The sequence below is a fragment of the Rhinoderma darwinii genome, chromosome 4, assembly GCF_050947455.1.
Source record: "Rhinoderma darwinii isolate aRhiDar2 chromosome 4, aRhiDar2.hap1, whole genome shotgun sequence".
In the NCBI taxonomy this organism is placed as follows: domain Eukaryota; kingdom Metazoa; phylum Chordata; class Amphibia; order Anura; family Rhinodermatidae; genus Rhinoderma; species Rhinoderma darwinii.
Genome location: NC_134690.1, coordinates 283,857,292 through 283,884,320, shown reverse-complemented (window position 1 = coordinate 283,884,320; position 27,029 = coordinate 283,857,292). Strand labels below are relative to the sequence as shown.

The following is a 27,029-nucleotide window of genomic DNA, read 5'->3' as shown; positions in this document are numbered from 1 at the left end:
CATTCATATAGGAACTGATATTTTTTCGTTCTTATCTAACCCTTTTGTGACCAGCTCCTTCGGTAGGCTATTCCACAGATTCACAGTTCTCAAAGTTTAAGAAGGCTGGTCCCCTCTGCAGATTGAACCTTTTTTTTTCTCCAGACGGAGGGAGTGACCCCTTGTTTTTTGATGGGGGTTTTACATGGAACAGGATTCCACTTTTTTTTTTTTGTATGTGCCATTCATATATTTATACAAATTAATCATGTCCCCCCTTAGTCATCTCTTTTCAAGGCTAAATAGGTTTCATTATTTTAATCTATTTTAACTAAGATCCTCCATGCCCCTTATTAGTTTAGTTGCTCTTCTTTGTATTTTTTCTAACTCCAGTGCATCCTTTCTATGAACTGGAGCCCAGAACTGAACTGCATATTCTAGATGAGGCCGCACTAATTCATTGTACAGTGGTAATATTATATCCCTGTTCCGTGAGTCCATGCCTCTTTTAATACACGACAATATCTTGCTGGCCTTAGAAGCAGCTGACTGACATTGCATGCTGTTATTTATTTTATGGTCTAGAAGTACACCCAGATCCTTCTCAACAAGTGACTCTTCCAGTGCAGCTCCCCCTAGGACATATGATGCATGCAGATGGTTGGTACCCAGATACATAACTTTACATTTATCTACATTAAACCTCATTTGCCAAGTGGATGCCCAAACACTTAGCGTGTCCAAATCAGGTTGCAATTTATGAACATCTTCCATAGACTGAACAATACTACATAGCTTGGTGTCATAGAAATAGGGATATTAATCCCATCCTCTATATCATTAATAAATAAGTTGAATGATAGTGGTCCCAGCACTGAACCCTGGGGAACACCACTTATAACCGGTGACCATTCAGAGTAGGAATCATTGACCATAACTCTTTGAATACAGTCATTGAGCCAATTCTCAATCCAAATTACAAATTAGAATTTCTAAACCTATAGTCCTTAATTTACCCATTAGGCGTCTATAAGGGACAGTGTCAAATGCCTTTGCAAAGTCCAAAAACACTATATCCACAGCAGCCCTTCTGTCTAGGCTTCTGCTCACCTCTTTATAAAAACAAATCAGGTTGGTTTGACAGCTTCTGTCCTTAGTAAAACCGTGCTAGCTGTCCTTTATAATACTATTTTTTTGTCACATAATCCTGTATATAGTCCCCCAATAGCCCCTAAAAAAATTTCCCACGATGGATGTTAAGCTTACTGGTCTATAATTACCCGTGGAAGACCTAGAGCCCTTTTTGAAAATAGGCACCACATTTGCCCTGCGCCAGTCCCTTGGCACTATACCAGTCACTAGAGAATCTCTGAATATTATAAAGAGGGGGACAGAAATAACTGAACTAAGTTCTTTAAATACTCTAGGGTGTAACCTATCTGGTCCTGTAGCCTTGTGCACATTTATTTTATTTAATTTAGCTTTGACCATAGCTACATTCAGCCACTTAACTATATTAATCGATGTATTAACAGCACTGGCACCGGCTACATCAGCTGCTCTTTCTTCTGTTGTATATGCAGAGCTGAAGAACCCATTTAGTAACTCTGCCTTCTCTTGATCCCCTGTGACCAACTCCCCATTACCACTATTTAGGTATCCTACATGTTCAGACCTTGGCTTTTTTGCATTTATATACTTGAAGAATTTCTTGGGATATGTTTTACTATCCAATTTTGTATTTTGCTGATATTATTACTTTTTTGCAGATTTTAATAAGCTCTTTGTAATTTACAACGGCTACATCTGTACCATCAGATTTGAATTTTTCAAATGGCCATTTTTTTGTCATGTATTGCCTTTTTTACAGAAGGTGTAAGCCATGTGGGGTTTAATTTTAGTTGTTTATACTTGTTACCTATAATAAATTTTGCACTATATTTATACAAAGTGGATTTTAAGATCTCCCATTTATCATTTGTACCATTATTTGACATTATTTGACATTAGTTGTTCCCAGTCTATGTTCTGAATTGCAGCTCTCATCCTGGGGAAATTGGCATTCTTAAATTTAAGCGGTTTTGCCCTCCCAGCCTGTCTTTGTTTTTCACAGTATAGGTAAAATGTAACTATATTGTGATCACTGTTACCGAGGTTTTCACGAACATTGACATTCCCAACAAGCTCTGCATTATTAGAAATGACCAGATCCAACAGAGATTCACCACTAGTCAGGTCTTCCACAAACTGGCCCATAAAATCTTCCTGCAACAGGTTGAGGAAATGTCTCCCTTTTGCAGTTGTTGCTGACCATGACACCAATTAATATCCCTGTAATTAAAATCTCCCATTATCACTACAGTACCCGCCTGTGCAGCCTGCTCTATGTGTTTATATAGCTGACCTTCAATCTCCTCAGTTATATTGGGGGGGGTCTATAGATTACACCAAAAGTAATTTTTTTCAGTGTTTACCTCCCTTTGTAATTCCACCCACAAGGATTCAACCTCCACCCACTATTGTCTCTTTCGCACTCACCTTCATATCGCTTCTCACATACAGACATACACCACCACCTTCATATCACTTCTCACATACAGACATACACCACCACCTTTCCTATTTGTCCTGTCTTTCCGAAACAGTGTAAAACCCTGTAGATTTACAGCCCAGTCATGAGAAGAGTCCTCCAGTACCAAGGCCTCCATCTCCCCCATTTTGCTTGCTAGACTTCTGGCATTTGTGAACATACACTTTAACTTACATTTCAAATTGTCACGTTCAGTATCAGAAATGTGATTATTTGGGTCATAATGATTTGGGTTCCATCGGCTTTCCGTCGGGTTGTCCGTGGTTTCATCAGAAACAATACCACAGCATGCTGCACTATTGTTTCTGGTAATCTCTGCCGAAGCCTCAACAGAGGTTCCTAACTGAGCCTCCAATGCAGATGTGAACAGTCCCTTATAAATAAAAACAGAAAGCAATGGAACCATAAATGTTCAGGGTTTTTTTGATGAACAGCCAAAAACAAACTTTTGCTTCAGTTTGTATCAGTATGAAATCTATTGGGCTCTATTTTTGACTAATCAGTTATGCACATGTCCTGTGGGGCTGGATGGGATTTAGCTGGTCACTAGAGTGTGCCCCGCATAGATTTTATATATGCGCATGTTCCGTCAGGTTTGTTTTCTTGGACCATAAATATAGCGCTGCAGTCTGCGCTATTGACACCACCCAAAAACAAATTAAACCTGACTGAATGGAATTGAACTGAAGCGAAACTGAAATTGAAACAGATTTTTTAACTTACCGTATTTTTCGGACTATAAGACGCACCTGACTATAAGACGCACCCAAGTTTTAGAATAGAAAATAGGAAAAAATTGCAGAATTTACTACTTTTACAAAGAAAAAACTATTGATTAAAAAAATAATTAGTTCAGTTTCACCACATTCTGAGAGCCATAACTTTTATATTTTTTCCTCGTTTAAGCGGTATGTGGGCTTTTTTTTTGCGGGGCGAGCTGGAGTTTTTTTTAGAACCATTATTTGTTACATGCGATTTTTTTAATCACTTTTTATTTAATTCTTTTTAGCGCTATGGTGACCCAAAAATAACGATTCAGGGGTTTTAACCCGTTAGTGACCGCCCCATAGTGTTTTTACATCGTCACTAGAGATGAGCAAACCGGGACAACCGAACCCGGTTTCGGTCCGAACATCCGGAAAAGTTCGGTTCGCAGCGAATCCGAACTTCACCGGGTTCGGCCGAACCCGTTTTGACCGAACCCGGTCAAAAATATTATACAAATCGGCAGCCACTTGTCTCTATCAATCACTGATAGAGAAAAGAGGCTGCTGATTAAAAATAAAATAAAAAGCATTTCATACGTACCCGGTCGTTGTCTTGGTGACAAGTACCTCTTCTTCCTCTAGTCCGACCTTCTTTTCTGACGCGGCAGCCTGTGATTGGCTGTTTCCGTAACTCAACTATGTACGCTGTTTTTGTAGCTACCGAGTTCCGGAAACAGCATAGCTCGCGGTGCTACGCTATTCCCATAACTCCCATCCACTTCTATGGGAGTTACGGAAACAGCGTAGCTCAGTGAGCCCTCGGCTGTTTCCGTAACTCCCGACCACCTAACCAGGTAGTGACCGGGAGACAGCGGAGCCGGTTAAGATAGACCAGGGTTTAGGGGGCCCCGTTCTAGAGATAGGTGCGTGTCCCAGAGGTGGGACCCGCATCTATCTGAAATTTATGACATATCCACAGGATATGTCATAAATGTTCTTCTTGGGAAGACCCCTATAAATGCTGCGGTCGCTATTGACCGCAGCATTTAACTAGTTAAACGGCCAGGAAGAGCAACGTGTCAGCTGTAAAACACAGCTGACACCTGCAGTGTATGGAGCGGGCTCAGTGTTTGAGCCCGCTCCGCTCCAAACATCATCCCCTCCCCGCTCCATGATGTGCCGGCACATCATGGGTCGGGAAGGGTTTAAGTAAGAAGAGGTCAGGGGACACGGCGCTGCCGGGCCCCTTGACTGCCGACTATAAGACGCAGGGACTTTTTAGCAAGATTTATTCTTGCTGAAAACTGCGCCTTATAGTCTGAAAAATACGGTAAGTATTTATTACCTTTTTTCAGTTCTTTGATGGAACAGAAAAGCGAAAAACAATTCAGATGTGAACCCAGCCTTATGCCTATGGCTTCATGCACATATCTTTACATAATCACCAGAACTGAAGAGACCAATAATCTCCATGATCCAGATGGAATAAACATAGTTATATAGTTATATATTAAGTACAGTTGAAAAAAGACATCTAAGTGACAGAGTCAACAAATTGTCTAATCTCTCCAATCCTGATGTATGCACTTGCCACTATATAGGGAATGGTAATTAGCATACAAAAAGATATTACAATGCAGAACAGCCAACATACGGAACACAGCAGATTACAGGAAGCTCAAATAGATCTCTATGGAGAACCGGGAAACTTTCATACATACACACAGAATTTCATGGAATTTTAACAGTAAGGGTATGTTCACACGGCTTATTTTCTGCCGTTTTTCAGGCTGTAAACGGCCAAAAAACTGCTGAAAAATCTGAAGCAGAATGCCTCCAAACATCTGCCCATTGATTTCAATGGGAAATATGGCGTTCTGTTCCGACGGGACGTTTTTTTACGCGGCCATTTTTTTACGCGAAAAAGAAGTACATGTCATTTTTTGAGCCGTTTTTAGACCCATTTTTCATTAACTGTATAGAAAAACAGCTCCAAAAACGGCCCTAAAAAAACGCAGCGAAAAACGCGAGTTTGCTTAAAAAACGGCTGAAAATCAGGAGCTGTTTTCCCTTGAAAACAGCTCTGTATTTTCAGACGTTTTTTAGTAAGCGTGTGAACATACCCCAAGTGCATTAAAATTTGGATATATATCAGATTTACTATAAGATTAGCATAAGGGTATGTTCACACGGCCTATTTACGGACGTAAATCGGGCGTTTTTGCCCCGAATTACGCCCGAAAATAGCGCCTCAATAGCGCTGACAAACATCTGCCCATTGAAAGCAATGGGCAGACGTTTGTCTGTTCACACGAGGCGTATATTTACGCGCCGCTGTCAAATGACGGCGCGCAAATAGACGCCCGCGTCAAAGAAGTGACCTGTCACTTCTTTGGCCGTAATTGGAGCCGCTATTCATTGACTCCAATGAATAGCAGCGCTAATTACGGCCGTAATTGACGCGGCGTTCAAGCGCCTGCACATGCCGGTACGGCTGAAATTACGGGGATGTTTTCAGGCTGAAACATCCCCGTAATTTCAGCCGTTACGGACCCCCGCCGTGTGAACATACCCTTAGGGTATGTTCACACGGCTTTTTTTCGGGCCATAAACGAACGAAAAACGGCCGAAAAATCAGAAACAGAACGCTTCCAAATATCTGGCCATTGATTTCAATGGGAAAAAACGGTGTTCTGTTCCAACGGGCCGTTTTTTTATGCGGGCCGTTTTTCAAAACGGCAGCATTAAAAACGCCCATGAAAAAGAAGTGCATGTCCCTTCTTGAGCCGTTATTGGAGCCGTTTTTTATTGACTCTATAGAAAAACAGATCAAAAATGCTGCTAAAAACGCGAGTTGCTAAAAAAAAAGTCTGAAAATCAGGAGCTGTTTTCCCATATTAGGATATGTGCACACACAAAATCAAAAATGTCTGAAAATACAGAGTTGCTTTCACGGGAAAACAGCTCCTGATTTTCAGACGTTTTTTATTCAAAGTCGCGTTTTTCGCGTCGTTTTTAACGGACGTTTTTGGAGCTATTTTTCTATAGAGTCTGTGAAAAACGGCTCCAAAAACGGCTGAAGAAGTGACATGCACTTCTTTTTCTCAGCCATTTTTTTAGACGGCCGTTTTGAGAAACGGCCGCGTAAATAACGCCCTGTCGGAACAGAACACCGGTTTTCCCATTGAAATCAATGGGCAGATGTTTGAATGCGTTCTGCTTCCGATTTTTCAGCATCCGAAAATAGCCCGTGTGAACATACCCAACATAAATTTTTTAACCTGTAAATGTTTCATGTGAGTGAAAGCAAATTTATGAATTTATCAAGTCCCGCTCATAGAGAGGAGGTGTGCACAGTGCGGCATCAGCCATTTCTGCATTTTCTAAAGCGATTGTTTTATACTAAATACTTACTTTTTTTTTCATACAAAGCTATATCATTTCGTCTCTGTACAAGTGATGATTTCTGGTTGTCCATGAGTGTAACACAAAATTGAATTTTCGTGCTATACAGAAATGACCTGAAAGAAACATTAGGTTTAATTAACTGAAACTGCAGAAAAGGAAAAGGGAAGAAATGTAAAAAGGTAAATTAAGAATGTATCTGGTTGAACCTTACTGCAAACACAATTGAGCAAGCGAAGGGTTTAGGGAAAAACAAATCTCTATAGCCCTAAATACCCTAAGGGCACGTTCAGACGTTGCGGAATTGCTGTGGAATTCCGCTGCGGACAGTCCGTAGTGGAAATCCGCAGCAGACAGTTTGTCCATTGGTTTCCGCACCTCTTTAGTTATCTTCGTGCAGACGTTGCAGAAAACTCCACTGCGGACCTTAGGCTGCGGTGCAGAATTTTCTGTCCGCAGCATACACTGTCTGTTGCGGAATTGATGCGTACTTGTTGCGGAATTTCTCCATTTACTTCAATGGAGTTTCAAAATTACGCAATGAAATTCACCGATGAAATGTGTATTGCGTTGCGGATTGCTTTCTGGAACATGATATTTCATCATTCTGGCTGGACCTATGTGTGTCAAGGTCTATACCCAGACTGGGATGGAATGTTTGAAAGAGAGCAGGGTGTGATCTCCTCCTGAATCCGCAACGACAAATCCGCAGCATTTTACTTAACATTTTAGCCAAATCCGCAACGGAATCTGCTACGCGGATTATGTGCGGTATTGGTGCGGACAGTGTCTGCAGTATTCTGCCACGTCTAAGGGTATGTTCACACGTCGTTTTTTCAGGCGTATTTCTGAGCATAAACGCCTTGAAATACGCCTTGAAAAACACTAGCAAAATGCCTGCAAACAGCTTCCCATTGAGTTCAATGAGAAATACACTGTGCTGTTTACATGAGGCTTATTTTTACGCAGCTGAATTAAAAAAAACGCCTCGTAAAAAGAAGCCTCATAAAAAGAAGTAGCATGTCACTTCTTGAGGCGTTTGTGGCACTGATTTTCCACTGAGGGTATGTTCACACACAGTTAAAAATGGCAGGAAACAACGGAGCTGTTTTCAGAGAAAACACCCTCTGATTTTCAGCCATTTTTGAAGCTGAAAACGTTTTTTGAGGTGTCTTTTCTAGACATTTTTGGAGCTGTTTTTCCATTGACACAATGAAGAACAGCTCCAAAAACGGCTCACGAAGTGACATGCTCCTTCTTCTTTTTAAAACGGCGGCGTAAAAAAATGCCCCGTCTGAACGAACCACCGTTTTTCCAATTAAATTCACTGGGCAGATGTTTGTAGGCATTTAGCTACCGTCTTTTCAGGCGTATTTTGGGGTGTTTACACCCCAATAGTATTTTAAGTGACAGCCAGCACGGTTTTTCTAAGGACAGAAGCTGTCAAACTAACCTGATCTGTTTTTATGAAGAGGTGAGCAGAAGCCTAGACAGAGGGGCCGCTGTGGATATAGAGTTTTTTGCCTTTGCAAAGGCATTTGACACTGTCCCTCATAGACGTCTAATGGGTAAATTAAGGACTATAGGTTTAGAAAGTATAGTTTGTAATTGGATTGAGAATTGGCTCAAGTACTGTATCCAGAGAGTTGCGGTAAATGATTCCTACTCTGAATGGTCCCCGGTTATAAGTGGTATACCCCAGAGTTCAGTGCTGGGACCACTATAATTCAACTGATTTATTAATAATATAGAGGATGGGATTAATGGCACTATTTCTATTTTTGCAGAGGACACCAAGCTTACTATGTAATATAGTTCAGACTATGGAAGATGTTCGTGAATTACAAGACGATTTGAATACACTATGGGTATGTGCACATGATAACGACAATTACAGCTGAAATTACGGAGCTGTTTTCAGGAGAAAATAGCTCCTGCATTTCAGACGTAATTGCTCGTACTCGCGTTTTGTGAGGCGTCAATTACGGCCGTAATTTGGAGCTGTTCTTCATTGAAGTCAATAAAAAACGGCTCAAATTACGTCCCAAGAAGTGTCCTGCACTTTTTTGACAACGCTGTTATTTTACGCGCCGTCTTTTGACAGCGACGCGTAAAATTACAGGTCGTCGGCACAGTACGTCGGCAAACCCATTGAAATGAATGGGCAGATATTTGCCAACGTATTTGAGCCGAGTTTTCAGGCGTAATTCGAGGCGTAAAACGCCTCGTTTACGCCTGAAAATAGGTTGTGTGAACCCAGCATAAGTGTTTCGGCGTCCACTTGGCAAATGAAGTTTAATGTAGATAAATGTAAAGTTATGCACCTGGGTACCAACAATCTGCATGCATCATATGTCCTAGGGGGAGTACAGATGTAGCCAAGTTTATCTTGATTCTGATAACTTGCTGCAGCGTGATATTACACAACAAAAGCCATTGAAAGTCATTGAAAAAGTCAAGTTAAAGCTTCTTGACACTGTGTATTTAATGCTTTAAAAGTCAATATAAAGATGGCTACATATGCATATTATCTGATGTTCATAGTAGAATTGCATATCATGTGAATTCCTATTATACTGTATGATGCCAGATATGTTCAAAAATGTATTATTTAAAAAAAAGTTAATTTATGGAAAGGGGATGTCATGAGCGTGTATATTCCAAGGGCTCATGCACACATCAATTTTTTTCCTCAGTGTTCTATCCGTTTTTTTAACGGATAGCACACTGACCCATTCATTTGTATGGGACCATGCACACAACCGTTTTTATTTTGCGGTTCTATGTGCCCGATTCGCAAAACTCAGAGCAGGTCCTATTCATGTCAGTTTATGAATATCCGTCTCGCCCATTCTATTCAACGTTCCTTGTTTTTCAGCTGTATAAAAGGACGTGTGCATGAGAGCTAACAAAATAGAATGTTAGCCTGTTCCTATTGATAAAGCTATTTTACAAAAAATTGCAACATTAAAAATATTTATAGAGCAGGTTCACAGAGCCTCTCCATGGTTCCTGTGCCAGTACAGTTATCTGTCCTCGGACATAAATTACATTATATGAGCAACTTACCTACAAGTAAACTTCTGTTCGGCGTCACACATTTTAGCACATTCTAAATCATCTGTTGTTGTGTAAAATACTCTTTCTCTTCCCACCATCCATGCTCCTTCAGTTTTTACATAGGCATCGAGTTCATTACCTAAAACTATCACACAATTGAATTTTTTTTTTTATTACAGACTTCTGAAGCTTACACTCTAATTCACAAGTAACAGGGCAGGGCACATATAACAGGGCAGAAGAAAACAGCAATAGGGTGATTCTAGGTCAGGGAACACATTTAAAAACTTCTTAACTGCCATATGCAACACATTGTAATATTAACCCCAATGTGGAGGACCATATATATAAGTATATATATAAGTTGAGTATACTCTTTACTTTGCTTATCTTGTACTGATCCTGAGTTACAAAATGTATTATAGCAGAAAACGAAATTTACAATTCTATTTGCTGAAATAAGAAAAAGTCAACAGCATATCGAAACACCTCCCTAACAACGTATGGGGGTTGTCCATTTAGACGATCCCTGCTTGTTTGAAGGGTCCATTGACTATAAGCTGAAAGTGTCCCCCCCGCTAGGACACCCAGCAATCAGCAGTAATTCTGCAGCAGGAAACCTGGCAGTAATTGTTCAATTTCCCTGTAATGCCACCCTAGGGCAAATTTTATAATACACAGTTCCCATTCAAATCAGTGGGCTGTGTGTGCAATGCAGAACAGGACATATCCTCCAGAGCAAAAAACAAGTTTTCCAACCTAGACAACCCCTTTAACTAATCTCTTCTAGTAAAATGATCTTTGCTTAGATGCAATCTGGGAGAGTTTGTTTTAGCTAGAACAGAGGTGTGCAATGTCACGAGGGTCATTTCTAGGTAAACCAGCTGCCTGTGCTTTCATTGATATTTGTGTCCTCAGAATTGAACATGGACAGTGTCTGCAATGATCTCTCACATTGCTCAGTAGCAGAGGCGTAGCTAAGGGTTTAGCACACGGGGGACGAAACACATCTAAGTGGGCCCCAACCCAGTGGGCCCCTCACACAGTATAATGACCCCTTAGTGTGCTCCACGTAGTATAATGCCCCTATAGCTGCCCCCACACAAAATAATGCTCCCATACTATAATGAACCCTTAGTTCATGGTTTAATGACTTCTTGGCCCCCACACAGTATAATGACCCCTTAGTGACCCCCACACAGTATAATGACCCCTTAGTGGCCCCCACACTATAATGCCCCTATAGCTGCCCCACACAGTATAATGCCTCTATAGTGCCTCCCCACACAGAATAATGCCCCTATAGCTGCCCTTCACATAGTATAATGCCCCTATAACTGTCCGCACACATTATAATGCCCCTATAGCTGTCCCTACACAGTATAATGCCCCTATAGTGCCTCCCACATAGTATAATGCAATATAGCTGCCCACATACAGTATAACACCACATAGCTGCCCACATACAGTATAATGCCCCCATAGCTGCCCCTACACAGTAAAATGCCTCATAGTGCCTCCCACACAATATAATGCCCCCATAGCTGCCCCACACAGTATAATACCCCATAGCTGCCCACATACAGTATAATATCCAATAGCTGCCCACATACAGTATAATGTCCCCATAGCTGCCTCATACAGTATAATGCCCCCATAGCTGCCCCATACAATATAATGCCCCCATAGCTGCCCCATACATGCTAATTCCCCCATAGCTGCCCCATACAGTATAATGCCCCCATAGCTGCCTCATGCAGTATAATGCCCCAATAGCTGCCCCATACATGTAAATTCCTCCATAGCTGCCCCACACAGTTTAATGCCCCCATAGCTGCCCCATACAGTGTAATGCCCCATAGTTGCCCCATACAGTATAATGCCCCCATAGCTGCCCTATACAGTATAATGCCCCCATAGCTGACCTCATATACTATAATGCCCCATAGCTGCCCTCACACAGTATAATGCCCCCATAGCTGCCCCATACACTATAATGCCCCCAAAGCTGCCCCCATACAGTATACGTCCCAATTGCGGCCCCCATACCCAGTATAATGCCCCCTTAGGTGCCACCACAAAGTATAATGCCCAATAGTGCCTAATAAAAAATAAAATAAAATAAGTATTTACCTATCCCCCTTCCCACGACGAGTGGCAGAGATCCCTCTGCTCCTCTGCTCTGTGCAGTGTGTGGCTCTGCACAGACAGGTTCGATGACGTCACTACATAGAATGTGACAGAGATCCCCCTGCTCCTCCGCTCTGTGTAGTGTGTGGCTCTGTGCAGACAGGCGCAATGACGTCACTACATCGCACCTGTATGCATGGAGCCGCTCACAGCTGGAGCTGGCATTGCACATTGAATTCTGGAGCAAGGAGCCATCAGCTCCCTGCTCCAGCATTGGATTCAACTGTGTCTGCATTCTGAGGATACAGATACAGTTGAAACCGGGACACACCACTGCTGGGTGACCTGCCCTGGGCCCCACCATCTCAGTGAGCCCGGGACCACTGCCCCCCTGCTTACTACGCTACTGCTCAGTAGCTTACTTCATTCAGGAGTATAATGTAAATTAGCCATTTATGCTGACTTCCACTGGGAATGGCACAGGAGTTATAAGAACAGCTCAGTATCAGAGGTCATCTGGTGGGGGCACTTAACTGGGGCACTTTCTTACTGGGCCACCGTTAATGGGTGTACTCTCCTATGAGGCACCGTTAATGGAGGGGCACTCTCTGGCTGGGGCACTGTATATGTGGGCATGCAATGGCAGGAACTCATTATGGTGGCATTCTCTGACAGGAACTGAGTAAAGAGGCACTCTCTGGCAGACATCGAGCATCGGGACACTCTGGCAAGCATTAAGTATGAGGATACTCACTGCTAATGATGACAGACCTGGCTTGGGTACTGTTAATGGGTCACTCTCTGGCTGAGGAACTGAGAATTAGGGTATTCACTGTAATGTTGGGGTACAATCTGGCAGGCATTGTATGGGGACACATTATTTATTTGGCACTGTACATGGGAGCAATATTTGACAGGAACTGTATATAAGAGCACTTTCTGGCATGAGTAAATTATACACACCACAGAATGCTAATGACCACAGCAAACAATGAGCACATTATTGTGCCACCAGAGAATGCTGTGAGATTTCAGCTCAGATAATTGTGAATGCTGCTTTGGACTTTAAAACAGGCTGTAACTCAGGATCCAAATGATATTTATAATATTTTTATTATGGTGGTTCTAGCTCCAAAATTAACGAAATAATGTTCGTTACATATTTTTTGGTAAAAAAAACTTACAGGGTTTGCCCCATCTGGCCAACCCATTTTCATATGCCCTAAATGGACAACTAATCATGTGCCCTCATATTTTAAATATTTTAAAAGAAAACTGCAATAATAAAGAAAATTCTTCTTTCTTCATACACACACACACACACACACACATATATACACTACCGTTCAAAAGTTTAGGGTCACTTAGGAATTTCCTTATTTTTGAAACAAAAGCACAGTTTTTTTCAATGAACATAACATTAAATTAATCAGAAATACACTCTATACATTGTTAATGTGCTAAATGACTATTCTAGCTGCAAACGTCTGGTTTTTAATGCAATATCTACATAGGTGTATAGAGGCCCATTTCCAGCAACCATCACTCCAGTGTTCTAATGGTACATTGTGTTTGCTAACTGTGTTAGAAGGCTAATGGATGATTAGAAAACACTTGAAAACCCTTGTGCAATTATGTTAGCACCGCTGTAAACAGTTTTGCTGTTTAGAGGAGCTATAAAACTGACCTTCCCTTGAGCTAGCTGAGAATCTGGAGCATTATATTTGTGGGTTCGATTAAACTCTCAAAATGGCTAGAAAAAGAGAGCTTTTATGTGAAACTCGACAGTCTATTCTTGTTTTTAGAAATGAAGGCTATTCCATGCGAGAAATTGCCAAGAAACGGAAGATTTCCTACAACGGTGTGTACTACTCCCTTCAGAGGACAGCACAAACAGGCTCTAACCAGAGTAGAAAGAGAAGTGGGAGGCCCCGCTGCACAATTGAGCAACAAGACAATTACATTAGAGTCTCTAGTTTGAGAAATAGACGCCTCACAGGTCCTCAACTGGCAGCTTCATTAAATAGTACCCGCAAAACGCCAGTGTCAACGTCTACAGTGAAGAGGCAACTCCGGGATGCTGGTCTTCAGGGCAGAGTGGCAAAGAAAAAGCCATATCTGTGACTGGTTAATAAAAGGAAAAGATTAATATGGGCAAAAGCACACAGACATTGGACAGAGGAAGATTGGAAAAAAGTGTTATGGACAGATGAATCGAAGTTTGAGGTGTTTGGATCACACAGAAGAACATTTGTGAGACGCAGAACAACTGAAAAGATGCTGGAAGAGTGCCTGACGCCATCTGTCAAGCATGGTGGAGGTAATGTGATGGTCTGGGGTTGCTTTGGTGCTGGTAAAGTGGGAGATTTGTACAAGGTAAAAGGGATTTTGAATAAGGAAGGCTATCACTCCATTTTGCAACGCCATGCCATACCCTGTGGACAGCGCTTGATTGGAGCCAATTTCATACTACAACAGGACAATGACCCAAAGCACACCTCCAAATTATGCAAGAACTATTTAGGGAAGAAGCAGTCAGCTAGTATTCTATCTGTAATGGAGTGGCCAGCGCAGTCACCAGTTCTCAACCCCATAGAGCTGTTGTGGGAGTAGCTTGACCGTATGGTACGCAAGAAGTGCCCATCAAGACAATCCAACTTGTGGGAGGGGCTTCTGGAAGCATGGGGTGAAATTTCTACCGATTACCACAGCAAATTAACAGCTAGAATGCCAAAGGTCTGCAATGCTGTAATTGCTGCAAATGGAGCATTCTTTGATGAAAGCAGTTTGAAGGAGAAAATTATTATTCCAAATAAAAATCATTATTTCTAACCTTGTCAATGTCTTGACTATATTTTCTAGTAATTTTGCAACTCATTTGATAAGTATAAGTGAGTTTTCATGGAAAACACAAAATTGTCTGGGTGACCCCAAACTTTTGAACGGTAGTGTGTGTGTATATATATATATATATATATATATATATATATATATATATATATATATATATATATATATTATTTTTTTTCTCTATGGATTGTCTTGGCTTTTAAAATGAGGGGGTGAAGACGGACACAAGGTTCTTAAATCAAGGGGCCTCTATAGATTCATTTTCAGTTTCAATATCCTAGTGGCAGCTTTCTGATGCTGAAATATATGTATTCAACAAATCTGTACATACATAAACATGGTCCTTGCAATACAGAAACAGAACTGGAAAGTATGGAAAACTCAATTTAGAGATGACTGCAAGTCCCATAGTTTCGTTGCATGTGCTAAATAACCATGTCTTAGCGTCTGAAAAAGATGCCTATATTGGCACTCTGGTTTACTAAATCCAGATGAATCATGTGCAGTTTATGTGCAATGTTTGAAGAAAAAAAAAAATTCTTACAATAAATATACCATACGGGCAACTGCTACGGAGCCCAGTCAGAGGGAGGCCCCAGCTATTCCCTGACTGCGTGGGCAATATGGACAAGCTCAGGGCTACCCATCTCCACGAGCCCCATGTGTATGCAAGAAAGGAGGGGGTAACACTGCTTTTCTTTCCTCAGCATATTTAGCATAATTACATTTCTGTATCATTCTAAACAATGGAACATAGAATTGTGCAGTGTGAAAACACTAAAATCAACATATAGCCAATACATCAATTATAGTGACAAGAGTAATGCACATATTTTTCTAAATATCTTGGCTACCTTGGGTACAGTACAAATATTTAATAAAAAGAAGAATTGACTAAAAAAAATAAAAATAAACTAAGTAAACATTCAAATTACAATATTTTGTGAAATTACGAAAAAACTAAACACCAAAAGCAGATCTAACAAACAAAATCAAATTATCTTACCTGCACAAGGCAAGAAAAGTAGGAGAAACACAGATTTGTTAGTGAACATTTTAGGTGAGTTTTTAGAATGAGTGGAGAACTCTAACTTAAATGTACTTTAGGTGATGGACAAAAAAATTAGTTTCGCAAACAGAGATGCAAGCTCTAATCAATCATTATCTAAGTGACCTCTGGATTCTTATGCTTTAAATTGTTCAAACATAGCCTTGAAAGGAAGTGTCGTAAGCTCCTATTTACGGTCTATGTTTGGTAAGAGGAGTGTGTAAATCTTTTCTCTATAAATCTTTGTAAAAAAAAATCACAGTACTCAAAATGGATAATATTATAATTATTTTCAAAATGTGTATCCTGAAGATAGCAATTTTGGAAGCATTCAACAATCAATACCAAAACCAAAAACTTCCTGTCTTCTGAAAATAAAGATGTGGTCTTCTTTGTACAACTCTTTTTTTATTAATCAGATTTTCTTATGATTACATGATTCTATCTTCTGAGACTCTCCCTTAATGACCAACTATTTTTACTAGGAGATTCATTCAGCATGTGATATCCTGATGCCGCAAGAATAACAAGCATTACGAGCAGCTGCGGTGTCAGGTAAGCGGCTACTATAGCTGCTCTATTAGGCCATGACCACACGTAGCGGAATTGCTCTGAAATTCCGCTGCGGACAGTCCGCAGCGGAAATCCGCAGCGTACATGTTTCTCCATTGCCTTCCTCAGCTTTTTAGTTGTGTTTGTTTACACGTTGCGGACAATTCTGCTGCGTAGCATAGGCTGCGGTGCGGAATTTGGTGTCCGCAGCATACAATGGTTGTTGCGGACGTGTAGCGGACTTGTTGCGGACTCATTGCGGAATTTCTCCATTGACTTCAATGGAGATTCAAAATTCCGCAATGAAGTCTGCAGATGTTATGTAGATGTTATGTGTGCTGCGGAGCGTATTGGTTTTACTAACATGACATTTCTTCATTCTGGCTGGACCTATGTATTTCTAGGTCTAAAGCCAGACTGAGGAAGTCAATGGGGCTCCCGTAATTACAGGTGACTACGTGTGTGCACCCATAATTACGGGTGACTACGTGTGTGCACCCATAAATACGGGTGACTACGTGTGTGCACCCATAATTACGGGAGCGTTGCTAGGGCGATGTCAGTAAATAGTCACTGTCCAGGGTGCTGAAAGAGTTAAGCGATTGGCAATAACTGTTTCAGCACCCTTGACAGTGACTTCAGATCACAATATACATCAACCTGTAAAAAAAATAGAAGTTCATACTTACCGAGAGCTCCCTGCTTCTTCCTCCAGTCCGGCCTCCCAGGATGACGTTTCAGTCCAAGTGACGGCTGCAGCCAATCACAGGCTGCAGCGGTCACATGGACTGCCGCGTCATCCAGGGAGGTCGGGCTGGATGGCGAAAGAGGGACGCGTCACCAGACAGATTCTATGCGGCATTGATGCGGACAGTGGCGGAAGAACTCCGCCACGTCTGGGCATGCCGTTAGGGTGTAAACACTGCAAATTTTCCGCATCAGATTACATTGCGGAAAATCTGCAGCATAATACAGTAGCAGCAGAGTGGCCGAGATTTACAAATCTCATCCACACGCTGTGTAAAACATACGCTGTAAAAAGTTCATAAATTGACATATGGTGCAGTTTTTTTAAGCCGTAGCATGTCAATTTATGCATCGGAATCACTGCTTTTCTGTTGTGGGTTTTTGCCATTGAATTCAAAGGGGAGGTAAAACCCACAACAAATAGCAGATGTTTCAATTTTAGTCGCGGAAAAGCTGCAATTCTGCTGCACAAAGAAATAAAAATATTATAGTTACCCAGATCTCTATGCTTCTCTGTCCAAGCCGGCCTCCTGGGATGACATTTCATCCCATATGACTGTTGCAGCCAATCACAGGCAGGCTGCAGCTGTTACATGGGATGAAACGTCAAACCAGGAGGCCAGGCTGCAGGACATCAGAGGGACACCATTGCGTCGTGTCAGTTAAGTATAATATTTTTTTTTAACCTGCTGTCATTATGTCCGAAAAACTGCACTACAATTTGGTGCGATTTTTCGTCCGGAATTCCCTGCATCGTCGAGTATAGATACGATGTGAAAATAGCCTTAACCCCTTAGTGACCAGCCTATTTTAGACCTTAATGACCAAGCTATTTTTTACGTTTTTCCATCGTCTCATTCAAAGAGCTCTAACTTTTTTATTTTTGCGTCAACATAGCTGTATAAGGTCTTGTTTTTTGTGGGACAAGTTGTAACTTTTATTAGCACCATTTTGGGGTACATAGAATTTATTGATTAACTTTTTTGGGGGGGAATAGAAAAAAAATGGTAATTTTGCCACACTTTTTTGCGTCCTAAATTTACGCCGTTTACCGTGTGGTATAAATAACACAATAACTTTATTCAGCCGGTTGTTGCAATTGCAATGATACCAAATTTATATTGATTTTGTATGTTTTACTACTTTTACACAGTAAAAAAACATTTTTTTCTAAATTATTTGTTTCTGTGTCTCCATATTTGAAGAGCCATAACCTTTTTATTTATTCGCCGATGCAGTTGTATGAGGGCTTTTGTTTTGCGGCAAGACTTTTAGTTTTTATTGGTACCATTTTGGAGTAGATACGACTTTTTTATCACTTTTTATCACATTTTTTTAAGGCTGGATTCAAAGAAAAAAGCAATTTTTGCATTGTTTTTTATTTTTTTCTTATGACATTCACCGCGCGGGTTAAATGATATAATAACTTTATAGTTGGGGTGGTTACGGACGCGGTGATACCAAATATGTGTAACTTTTTAACTTTATTTTGTTTTTTAATAATAAAGCAATTTGTACGGGAAAAAGTGGGGTTTTCATGTTTTTTCAAAATTTTTTTTTAAGCTTTTTACGAAACTTTTTTTTTACTTTTTTACTAGTCCCACAAAGGGACTTAACTATGCGATCGTTCAATCGCATTTATAATACACTGCAATACTTCTGTATTGCAGTGTATTATGCCAGTCCGTATAAAAACGACAGGCATCTGCTAGGCCATGCCTCTGGCATGACCTAGCAGGCATACGCTACAGGCAAACCTGGGGGCCTTTATTAGGTAGCTGAGAACAGGGAGATTTAACGGCTCCCTGCTTTGTTTATTTATTCCGAAGCAGCACCGTAAAAAGGCTATTGCATCGGTATAAAGCCTGTTAGTGGCCGCCGTAAAAACACTATGGGGCGGTCACTAACGGGTTCAACTCTATATACCTTAATAGGTCAAATGGAAGGGGTTATCCAAAGAGGACCTTGTAAATCCATTGGATTTTCATTGAAACATGGACTCTTTTTTATGGAAATCGGAGTGGGTTCCGTCCCATTTAAGGAGCACCATCAATGTTCTTATCTCACAAACCTTATCATTGATGTGGGTTCTGTAAAGCATCTGAATGGTGGTTGTGATAAACCACTACTGAATTATATAAACATGCTCTAGTACCATCCCCACAATTGTATGATGTTGTTATCATATTTATCTAAAATTCCTCAGTGTTACATAGTTACATAATTGATAAGGTTGAAAAAAGACCCAGGTCCATCAAGTCCAACCTTTAATCCTACCGTGTTAATCAATCCAGATGAAGCCAAAACCCCCATGAGATTGATGCAAATTGTCTCATTAGGGGAAAAATTCCTCCCTGACTCCAAATACGGCAATCAGAATAAATCCCTGGATCAGCATCCGATCACCAGAATCTAGTACTCATAACCTGTAATATTATATTTTTCAAGAAAGGCATCAAGGCCCTTCTTGGACTTGTTCAAAGAATCAACCATCACAACATCCTGTGGCAGAGAGTTCCATAGTCTCACGGCTCTCAGTTAAGAATCCCCGTCTGTGATGATGGTTAAACCTTTTTTCCTTTAGACGAAGAGGATGCTCCTATGTCCTTGTTACCGGCCTAGGTATAAAAAGATCATTAGAAAGATCTCTGTACTGTCCAGTTGTATATTTATACATTGTAATTAGATTGTCCCTAAGCCGTATGTTTTTTTAAACTGAATAGCCCAAGTTTGTTAACCTTCCTTGGTTCTGTAATCCACCCATTCCCTTAATTACCTTGGTCGTCTTTCTTTGCACCCGTTCTAGTTCAGCCATGTGGTTCTTATACACAGGTGCCCAAAATTGTACACAATATTCAATGTGTGGTCTGACTACTGATTTGTACAAAGGCAAAACTATGTTTTTGTCTTGAGAATCTAGGCCTCTTTTGATGCATCCCATGATTTTATTTGCCTTGACAGCAGCTGCCTGGCACTGGTTGTTGAAGGTAAATGTATTGCCCACCAATATCTCAAAATGTTTTTCAGTAGTAGTTTTACACAGTGTTTTACCGTTTAATTCCTAATTGTAAAATTTGTTTCCTCGGCCCAAGTGCATAACCTTACATTTATCGACATTAAACGTCATTTGTCATTTCTCTGCCCAAATCTCCAGCTTCCACAAATCCTTCTGTAGTATTACATTATCCTCCTCTGTGTTGATTTCTTTATAGAGGTTAGTATCATCTGCAAATACTGAAATAATATGCTGTAAACCCTATACAAGGTCATTAATGAACATATTAAAAAGAAGGCCCAATACTGACCCCTGTGGAAACCCACTGGTAGGATGTATGATAAATAACCACTCTCTGTTTTCTATCACTGAGCCACTTGTTAACCCAATTACACATATTTTCCCCTAGTCCCAGCATTTTCATTTAATATACTAACTTACTGTCACGATCTGTGGGTATGTGGAGCCACTAGGCCGCACCGCCGTAGCGGGATAGCAGCTGGCCAAACAATAGTAAACCAAGTCTATACAAAGTCCAAGAACAAGGGTACGTGTAATAGTCCAGACAGTAGCAGAGGCTAGGCAAAGATGGTACTTAGACGACAGGTGATGCAAAACGTGGCAGGAGGTACCAGGCGTGGCAGAAGACACACACATGTTGTAATACAGCAGGTGTAGCAGACGGCACAAACACGACTCCAACACTAGGGAGTGCACAGGAACAAATACAGCACGGGATACAGGATAGAGGTAGCAGGGCATGGGAACACTGGGAACAGGATACGACTAAGGGATCATTTGCAAGTCTAACATAGGAATATAAACAAATCTCACGCAAGGAGTGAAAGGGCAGGGCGCCTTTTATAGTCCAGGGTGATTAGTTCTAATTAGTAACATATATTCACGTGCGCGCGCTGGCCTTTTAAGACGGGGCACGGGCATGCGAACGCACCCCATGGGACACTGCAGAGCGGAGCAGAAGTGAGTGCTGGCGTCTCCTAGGGAGGAGATGCTGTCCAGCACCCACAAGTCTATGGCCGCGGCCGTCGAGGGGGGGAGCAACAACGACGGTCCGTGGCCATTACACCTTTTATGCGGCACAGTATCAAACGCCTTTGAGAAGTCTAGATACACCACATCCACAGCCTTACCCAGGTCCAGTCTATAACTTACCTCCTCGTAGAAGCTTATCAGATTGGTTTGACAGGACCGATCCCTCATAAACCCGTGCTGATGCTGCGTTAACAGTTTATTTTCATTGAGATACTCGAGAATAGCATCTCTTAGGAAACCCTCAAATATTTTACCCACAATGGAGGTTAAACTTACAGGTCTATAGTTTCCAGGCTCACTTTTTGACCCCTCTTTGAATATTGGCACCACATTTTCTATGAGCCAGTCCAGTGGAACAGGCAGAGTCATCATAGAGTCCTTAAATATCAGAAATAAGGGTCCGTCTATCACGGTACCTAAGTCCTGCAGAACGCGAGAGTGTATACCATACGGACCCGGTGATTTGCCTATTTTAGTGTTTTTAAGGTGGCACTGCACTTCTTGCTGGGATACACAGGTGACATTTAATGAAGAATTTGCTTTATCCCTAATTAAGTCGTCTGACATTGGATTATTTATGTATTTTAAAAATATTCTACTTCTTTGGCAACGAGTTTCTCTATTTCAATCTTTGCTGCCTTTATTTGTCTTTTACACAAATTATATTTTTCTTTATAATTATTTAATGCCTAGTCACTACCGTCCTGCTTTAGTCATTTGAACGCTTTTTTTTAATGATTTATAACCCTCTTACAGTTTTATCCACATCGGTTTCATCCTATTCCTATTTCTTGTTTATTCCCATAAGGTACACTACCGTTCAAAAGTTTAGGGTCACTTAGAAATTTCCTTATTTTTGAAAGAAAAGCACAGTTTTTTTCAATGAAGATAACATTAAATTAATCAGAAATACACTCTATATATTGTTAATGTGCTAAATGACTATTATAGCTGCAGACGTCTGGTTTTTAATGCAATATCTACATAGGTGTATAGAGGCCCATTTCCAGCAACCATCACTCCAGTGTTCTAATGGTACATTGTGTTTGCTAACTGTGTTAGAAGGCTAATGGATGATTAGAAAACCCTTGAAAACCCTTGTGGATTATGTTAGCACCGCTGTAAACAGTTTTGCTGTTTAGAGGAGCTATAAAACTGACCTTCCCTTGAGCTAGCTGAGAATCTGGAGCATTACTGTTATGGCAGGAAGGAGGGGATAAGTGAGCCCTAATCTACCCACCGCCCTGTCCCTGCCTACTTGCAACGACCCGCCCTAGGCGACGGGGTACAACTGGGCGGCGGTCGCTATGCTGACTAAGTGCAAGGGAATACAAACAGGGAACAAGCAAGGGAAGGGGCAGTAGCCCACGGAACACCGAGAGGAAACCAGAGTGGTCAACGAGCCAGTCAGAATCAGGATGTCACCAAGTATACGAACGCAGAGCAAGGAGCAGGAAGCAAGCCGGGGTCAGAGCGAAGCAGGATAAGCGGAAGCTGTAGCAAGGCTGAAGCAAGGCAGAAGCAGGCTGGAGCAAGGCTGTAGCAGGGCCAGGAAACCAGGAAGAATCACAAGCAATGAGGAAGAGAAAACGGCAGGTATAAATGGACAGGGGGCGGAGCTAACTCCGACTGACCAGGCCGCGATAGGCTCTCCCACTCCTGAGCCTGCCACCCTGATTGGTGGGAGCCGGAGTCAGTCAAAGAGGTCCGGCCTCAGGTGTCGATTGATTAATCCTGTGAGTATCCACAGACGTAGTGCCTGGCAGATCCTTTACAGTACCCCCCCTTTTATGAGGGGCCACCGGACCCTTACTAAGAGGACCTGGTTTAGTGGGGAAGAGAAGGTGGAACCTCCTGACCAATACCCCAGCGTGAACATCTCGAGCAGGTACCCAAGTCCTCTCCTCCGGCCCGTATCCTCTCCAATGGACCAGGTACTGGAGGGAGCCCTGCATCATCCTACTGTCCACAATCTTGGCCACCTAGAATTCCACCCCCTCAGGGGTGAGAATGGGAACAGGAGGTTTCCTCGAGGGGGACCAGGACGGGGAGCAGCGTTTAAGGAGGGAGGCATGAAAGACGTTGTGTATGCGAAAGGATGGGGGCAGCTCCAGACGGAAGGATACAGGGTTGAGGACTTCAATGACCTTATAAGGCCCAATAAATCGGGGAGCAAACTTCCTGGACGGGACCTTAAGGCGCAAGTTCATAGACGACAACCACACCAGATCCCACGACAAACCGGGGGTTAGCAGAACGTCTTCTATCAGCCTGAATTTTTTGTACGCTCTGGGACGCCTCTAGGTTCTTCTGAACCTGGGCCCAGACGGTGCACAGTTCCAGATGAACGACCTCTACCTCGGGATTATTGGAACTACCAGGAGAAACGGAGGAGAACAGTGGATTAAACCCGAAATTACAGAAAAACGGGGAGACCCCTGACGAGTTACTGACCCGGTTATTCAGGGAAAATTCGGCGAGGGGAATGAATGAGACCCAATCAAATTGACAGTCAGAGATGAAACACCTTAAATATTGTTCCAGGGATTGATTAGTCCTCTCCGTTTGGCCATTAGTTTCGGGATGGAAGGCGGAGGAGAAGGACAGATCAATCTCCAACTTTTTACAAAAGGCTCTCCAAAATAAAGAAACAAATTGTACCCCTCTGTCAGAAACGATATTGACTGGGACCCCATGGAGACGCAGAATGTGTTTAACAAACAAAGAAGCTAACGTCTTGGCGGTAGGTAGTTTCTTAAGGGGCACAAAGTGGCACATCTTGCTGAAGCGGTCTACTACCACCCACACCACCGACTTGCCTTGAGATGGAGGCAAATCGGTGATAAAATCCATGGAGATATGGGTCCAAGGTCTCTGGGGAATGGGCAAAGAACGTAGTAAGCCCGCAGGTCGGGACCTAGGGGTCTTGGACCTAGCACAAACCTCACAAGCGGCGACGTAAGCCCTAACGTCTTTAGGCAACCCAGGCCACCAATAGTTTCTGGTAATGAGGTGTTTGGTACCCAAGATGCCAGGATGACCAGATAGTGCGGAGTCATGGTTTTCCCTAAGTACCCTTAGCCGGTATTGCAGGGGGACAAACAGCTTGTCCACAGGGAGGTTCCCGGGAGCTGAACCTTGATCAGCCGCAATATCAGAGACTAAATCAGAATCAGTGGCAGAAACGATTATACCAGGGGGTAAAATACAAGCAGGATCCTTCTCAGAAGGAGGATTGGCCATGAAACTACGTGACAGTGCATCAGCCTTAATATTTTTGGACCCAGCCTTATAGGTAACCAAAAAGTTAAATCTGGTAAAAAATAGCGCCCATCGAGCTTGTCTCGGATTAAGCCTCCGGGCAGATTCTAGGAAAACCAGATTCTTGTGGTCAGTAAGGACCGTTACCTGGTGTCTGGCCCCCTCCAGGAAGTGACGCCACTCTTCAAAAGCCCATTTAATGGCTAAAAGTTTGCGGTTGCCAATATCATAGTTACTCTCCGTGGGCGAAAACTTCCTGGAGAAGTAAGCACAGGGGCGGAGATGGGTGAGGGACCTGGTACCCTGGGAAATATCCTACCTGTAGGGAGCTTAGCTCCTGGTACCAAATCGATTGCGCAATCGTACTCTCTATGAGGAGGTAACTCTTCGGAGGCCCTTTTAGAAAAGACATCAGCGAAGTCCTGAATAAACTCAGGTAAAGTGTTCACCTCCTCAACGAGAGAAACCAAATTAATAGAAAAACAGGACGTCATGCATTCATTACCCCATTTGGTAAGATACCCAGTATTCCAGTTAAAAGTGGGATTATGCGTCTGCAACCAAGGAAGGCCTAAAATCAAATCGGACGATAACCCCTGCATCACTAACACAGAACACTGCTCCAAATGAATGGAGCCAACAATGAGTTAAAAAACAGGGGTATGCTGCATAAAATAACCATTAGCAAGCGCAGTGGAGTCTATACCCACTACCGGGACAGGTTTAGGCAAATCAATTAATGGCATAGCTAGAGACATAGCAAATTCCACAGACATAATATTAGCAGCAGACCCTGAATCCACGAAGCCACTGCCGGTGGCAGACCTACCATCAAAAGAGACCTGAAAGGGGAGCAAGATTTTATTAGGCTGTATGTTTACTGGAAATACCTGTGCGCCCAAGCAACCTCCCCGATAGTCACTTAGGCGCGGAAGTCTTTCCGGCTGCTTATTCTTGCGCTTGGGACAGGAGTTCAGTAGATGCTTGTCATCCCCACAGTAGAAGCAGAGACCATTCTTCCTGCGGAAATCTCTACGTTGTTGGGGAGACACGGAGGCCTCGAGTTGCATCTGTTCATCCGAAATCTCCGTGGAAGAACGAAGCAACGGAACCTCTGGAGCCATCATAGGGGAGCCAGAGGTGAAGGCACCAGAACGTTCAAGTCGTCGTTCCCTAAAACATTGGTCAAGATGTACCGCTAAAGCCATAGCCTGTTCTAGAGTGTCTAAAGTGGGATAGCTACTTAACAGGTCTTTCAGGGCGTTCGACAGACCCAATCTAAACTGGCACCTCAAGGCAGGGTCATTCCACTGAGAAGCTACACACCACTTCCTAAAGTCAGAACAGTACTCCTCAACCAGTCTCTTACCCTGACGTAAGGTCACCAGCTGACTCTCGGCAAAGGCAGTTTTGTCAGTCTCGTCATAGATGAGCCCGAGAGCAGAAAAAGAATGTCAACAGAAGAAAGTTCAGGGGCGTCAGGAGCCAAGGAGAAGGCCCATTCCTGGCGGCCGTCCTGGAGCCGGGACCTAATTATACCCACTCGCTGGCTCTCAGAACCAGAGGAGTGGGGTCTTAATCGGAAATAGAGTCTACAACTCTCCCGAAAAGAGAAAAAAGTCTTCCGGTCCCCTGAGAACCGGTCAGGCAACTTGAGGTGGGGTTCAAGAGGTGAGGTGAAGGGCACTACCTGGGTAGCATCACGCTGGTTGAACCTCTGAGCCAGGTCTTGGACCTGTAGGGAGAGACCCTGCATTTGCTGAGCCAGGGCCTCAAGGGGGTCCATAGTAGAGTCAGGGACCAGGGTAAGAAAAAGTATATGGGCCTGTGATTATGTAACGAATCGGGGTAGGGAGACGGACAGGTGAGCCCTAATCTACCTGCAACTCAGTCCCTGCCTACTTGCACGGCCCGTTCTAAGTGACGGCGTACAACTGGGCGACGGTCCCTATGCTCAATAAGTGAAAGACAGATAACACAAGACAAGGGCACACAGAAGCAAAGGGGGAAGTAGGGGCAGTTGCCCACGTAACACCGTGAGCAACAGGAGTGGTGAACGAGCCGAGTCAAACCAGGAGAGTACATAGTAACAAAATCAGAGCAGGAGAAGAGTCAGTCAAGCCAGGGTCAAAAAGTAACAGCGGCAAATAATATAAATAGCAGGAATCGCAGAGCCAGGAAACAAGACAATCACAGGCAAGGAACAACTGCAAGTGAGGGTATAAATAGACCAAGGACGGGAGTAGAACCGTCAGGCCAGGCTGTGATAGGTTCTCCCACTCCTCAGCCTGCGAGCCTGAGAGGTAACAGATCGCGTCACTCTAGCAGACCTTGGAGCTGATGAAGGCTGATTAACCCCAGTCGTCGACACAGAACCTGTGTCTGGCAAATCCATTACAGTAGGTTTAGCTAGTTTTTTCTCATTTCCACAAGGACTAAAGGAGAAAAAGCACGGCAAAATTTGTAAAGCAATTTCTCCCAAGTAAAACAATACCCCATATGTGTTCATAAAGGGCTGTTTGGACACACAGCAGGGCTTAGAATGGAAGGAGCGCCAATTGGCTTTTGGAGCTGAAATTTAGCAGGAATGGTTTGGGCAGGCCATGACACAAGTGCAAAGCCCCTGAGGGGACAAAAGAGTGGAAACCCCCC

At 42.6% G+C, this 27,029-nt stretch overlaps 1 protein-coding gene across 1 annotated transcript in view; it reads right to left on the bottom strand.

Annotated features, from left to right (window-relative positions):
- The window catches only part of PLG (plasminogen), a 107,376-nt gene extending 91,534 nt beyond the window's left edge, over window positions 1–15,842 (bottom strand). The window contains exons 1-3 of the mRNA XM_075862560.1: window positions 15,728–15,842; window positions 9,751–9,886; window positions 6,691–6,797 (exon numbers count right to left, since the gene is read on the bottom strand). Coding sequence (XP_075718675.1) covers window positions 6,691–6,797; window positions 9,751–9,886; window positions 15,728–15,776 — 292 coding nt within the window. The 5' untranslated portion in view covers window positions 15,777–15,842. The remainder of the gene's footprint in view (window positions 1–6,690; window positions 6,798–9,750; window positions 9,887–15,727) is intronic.
- Window positions 15,843–27,029: the final 11,187 nt, after the last annotated feature.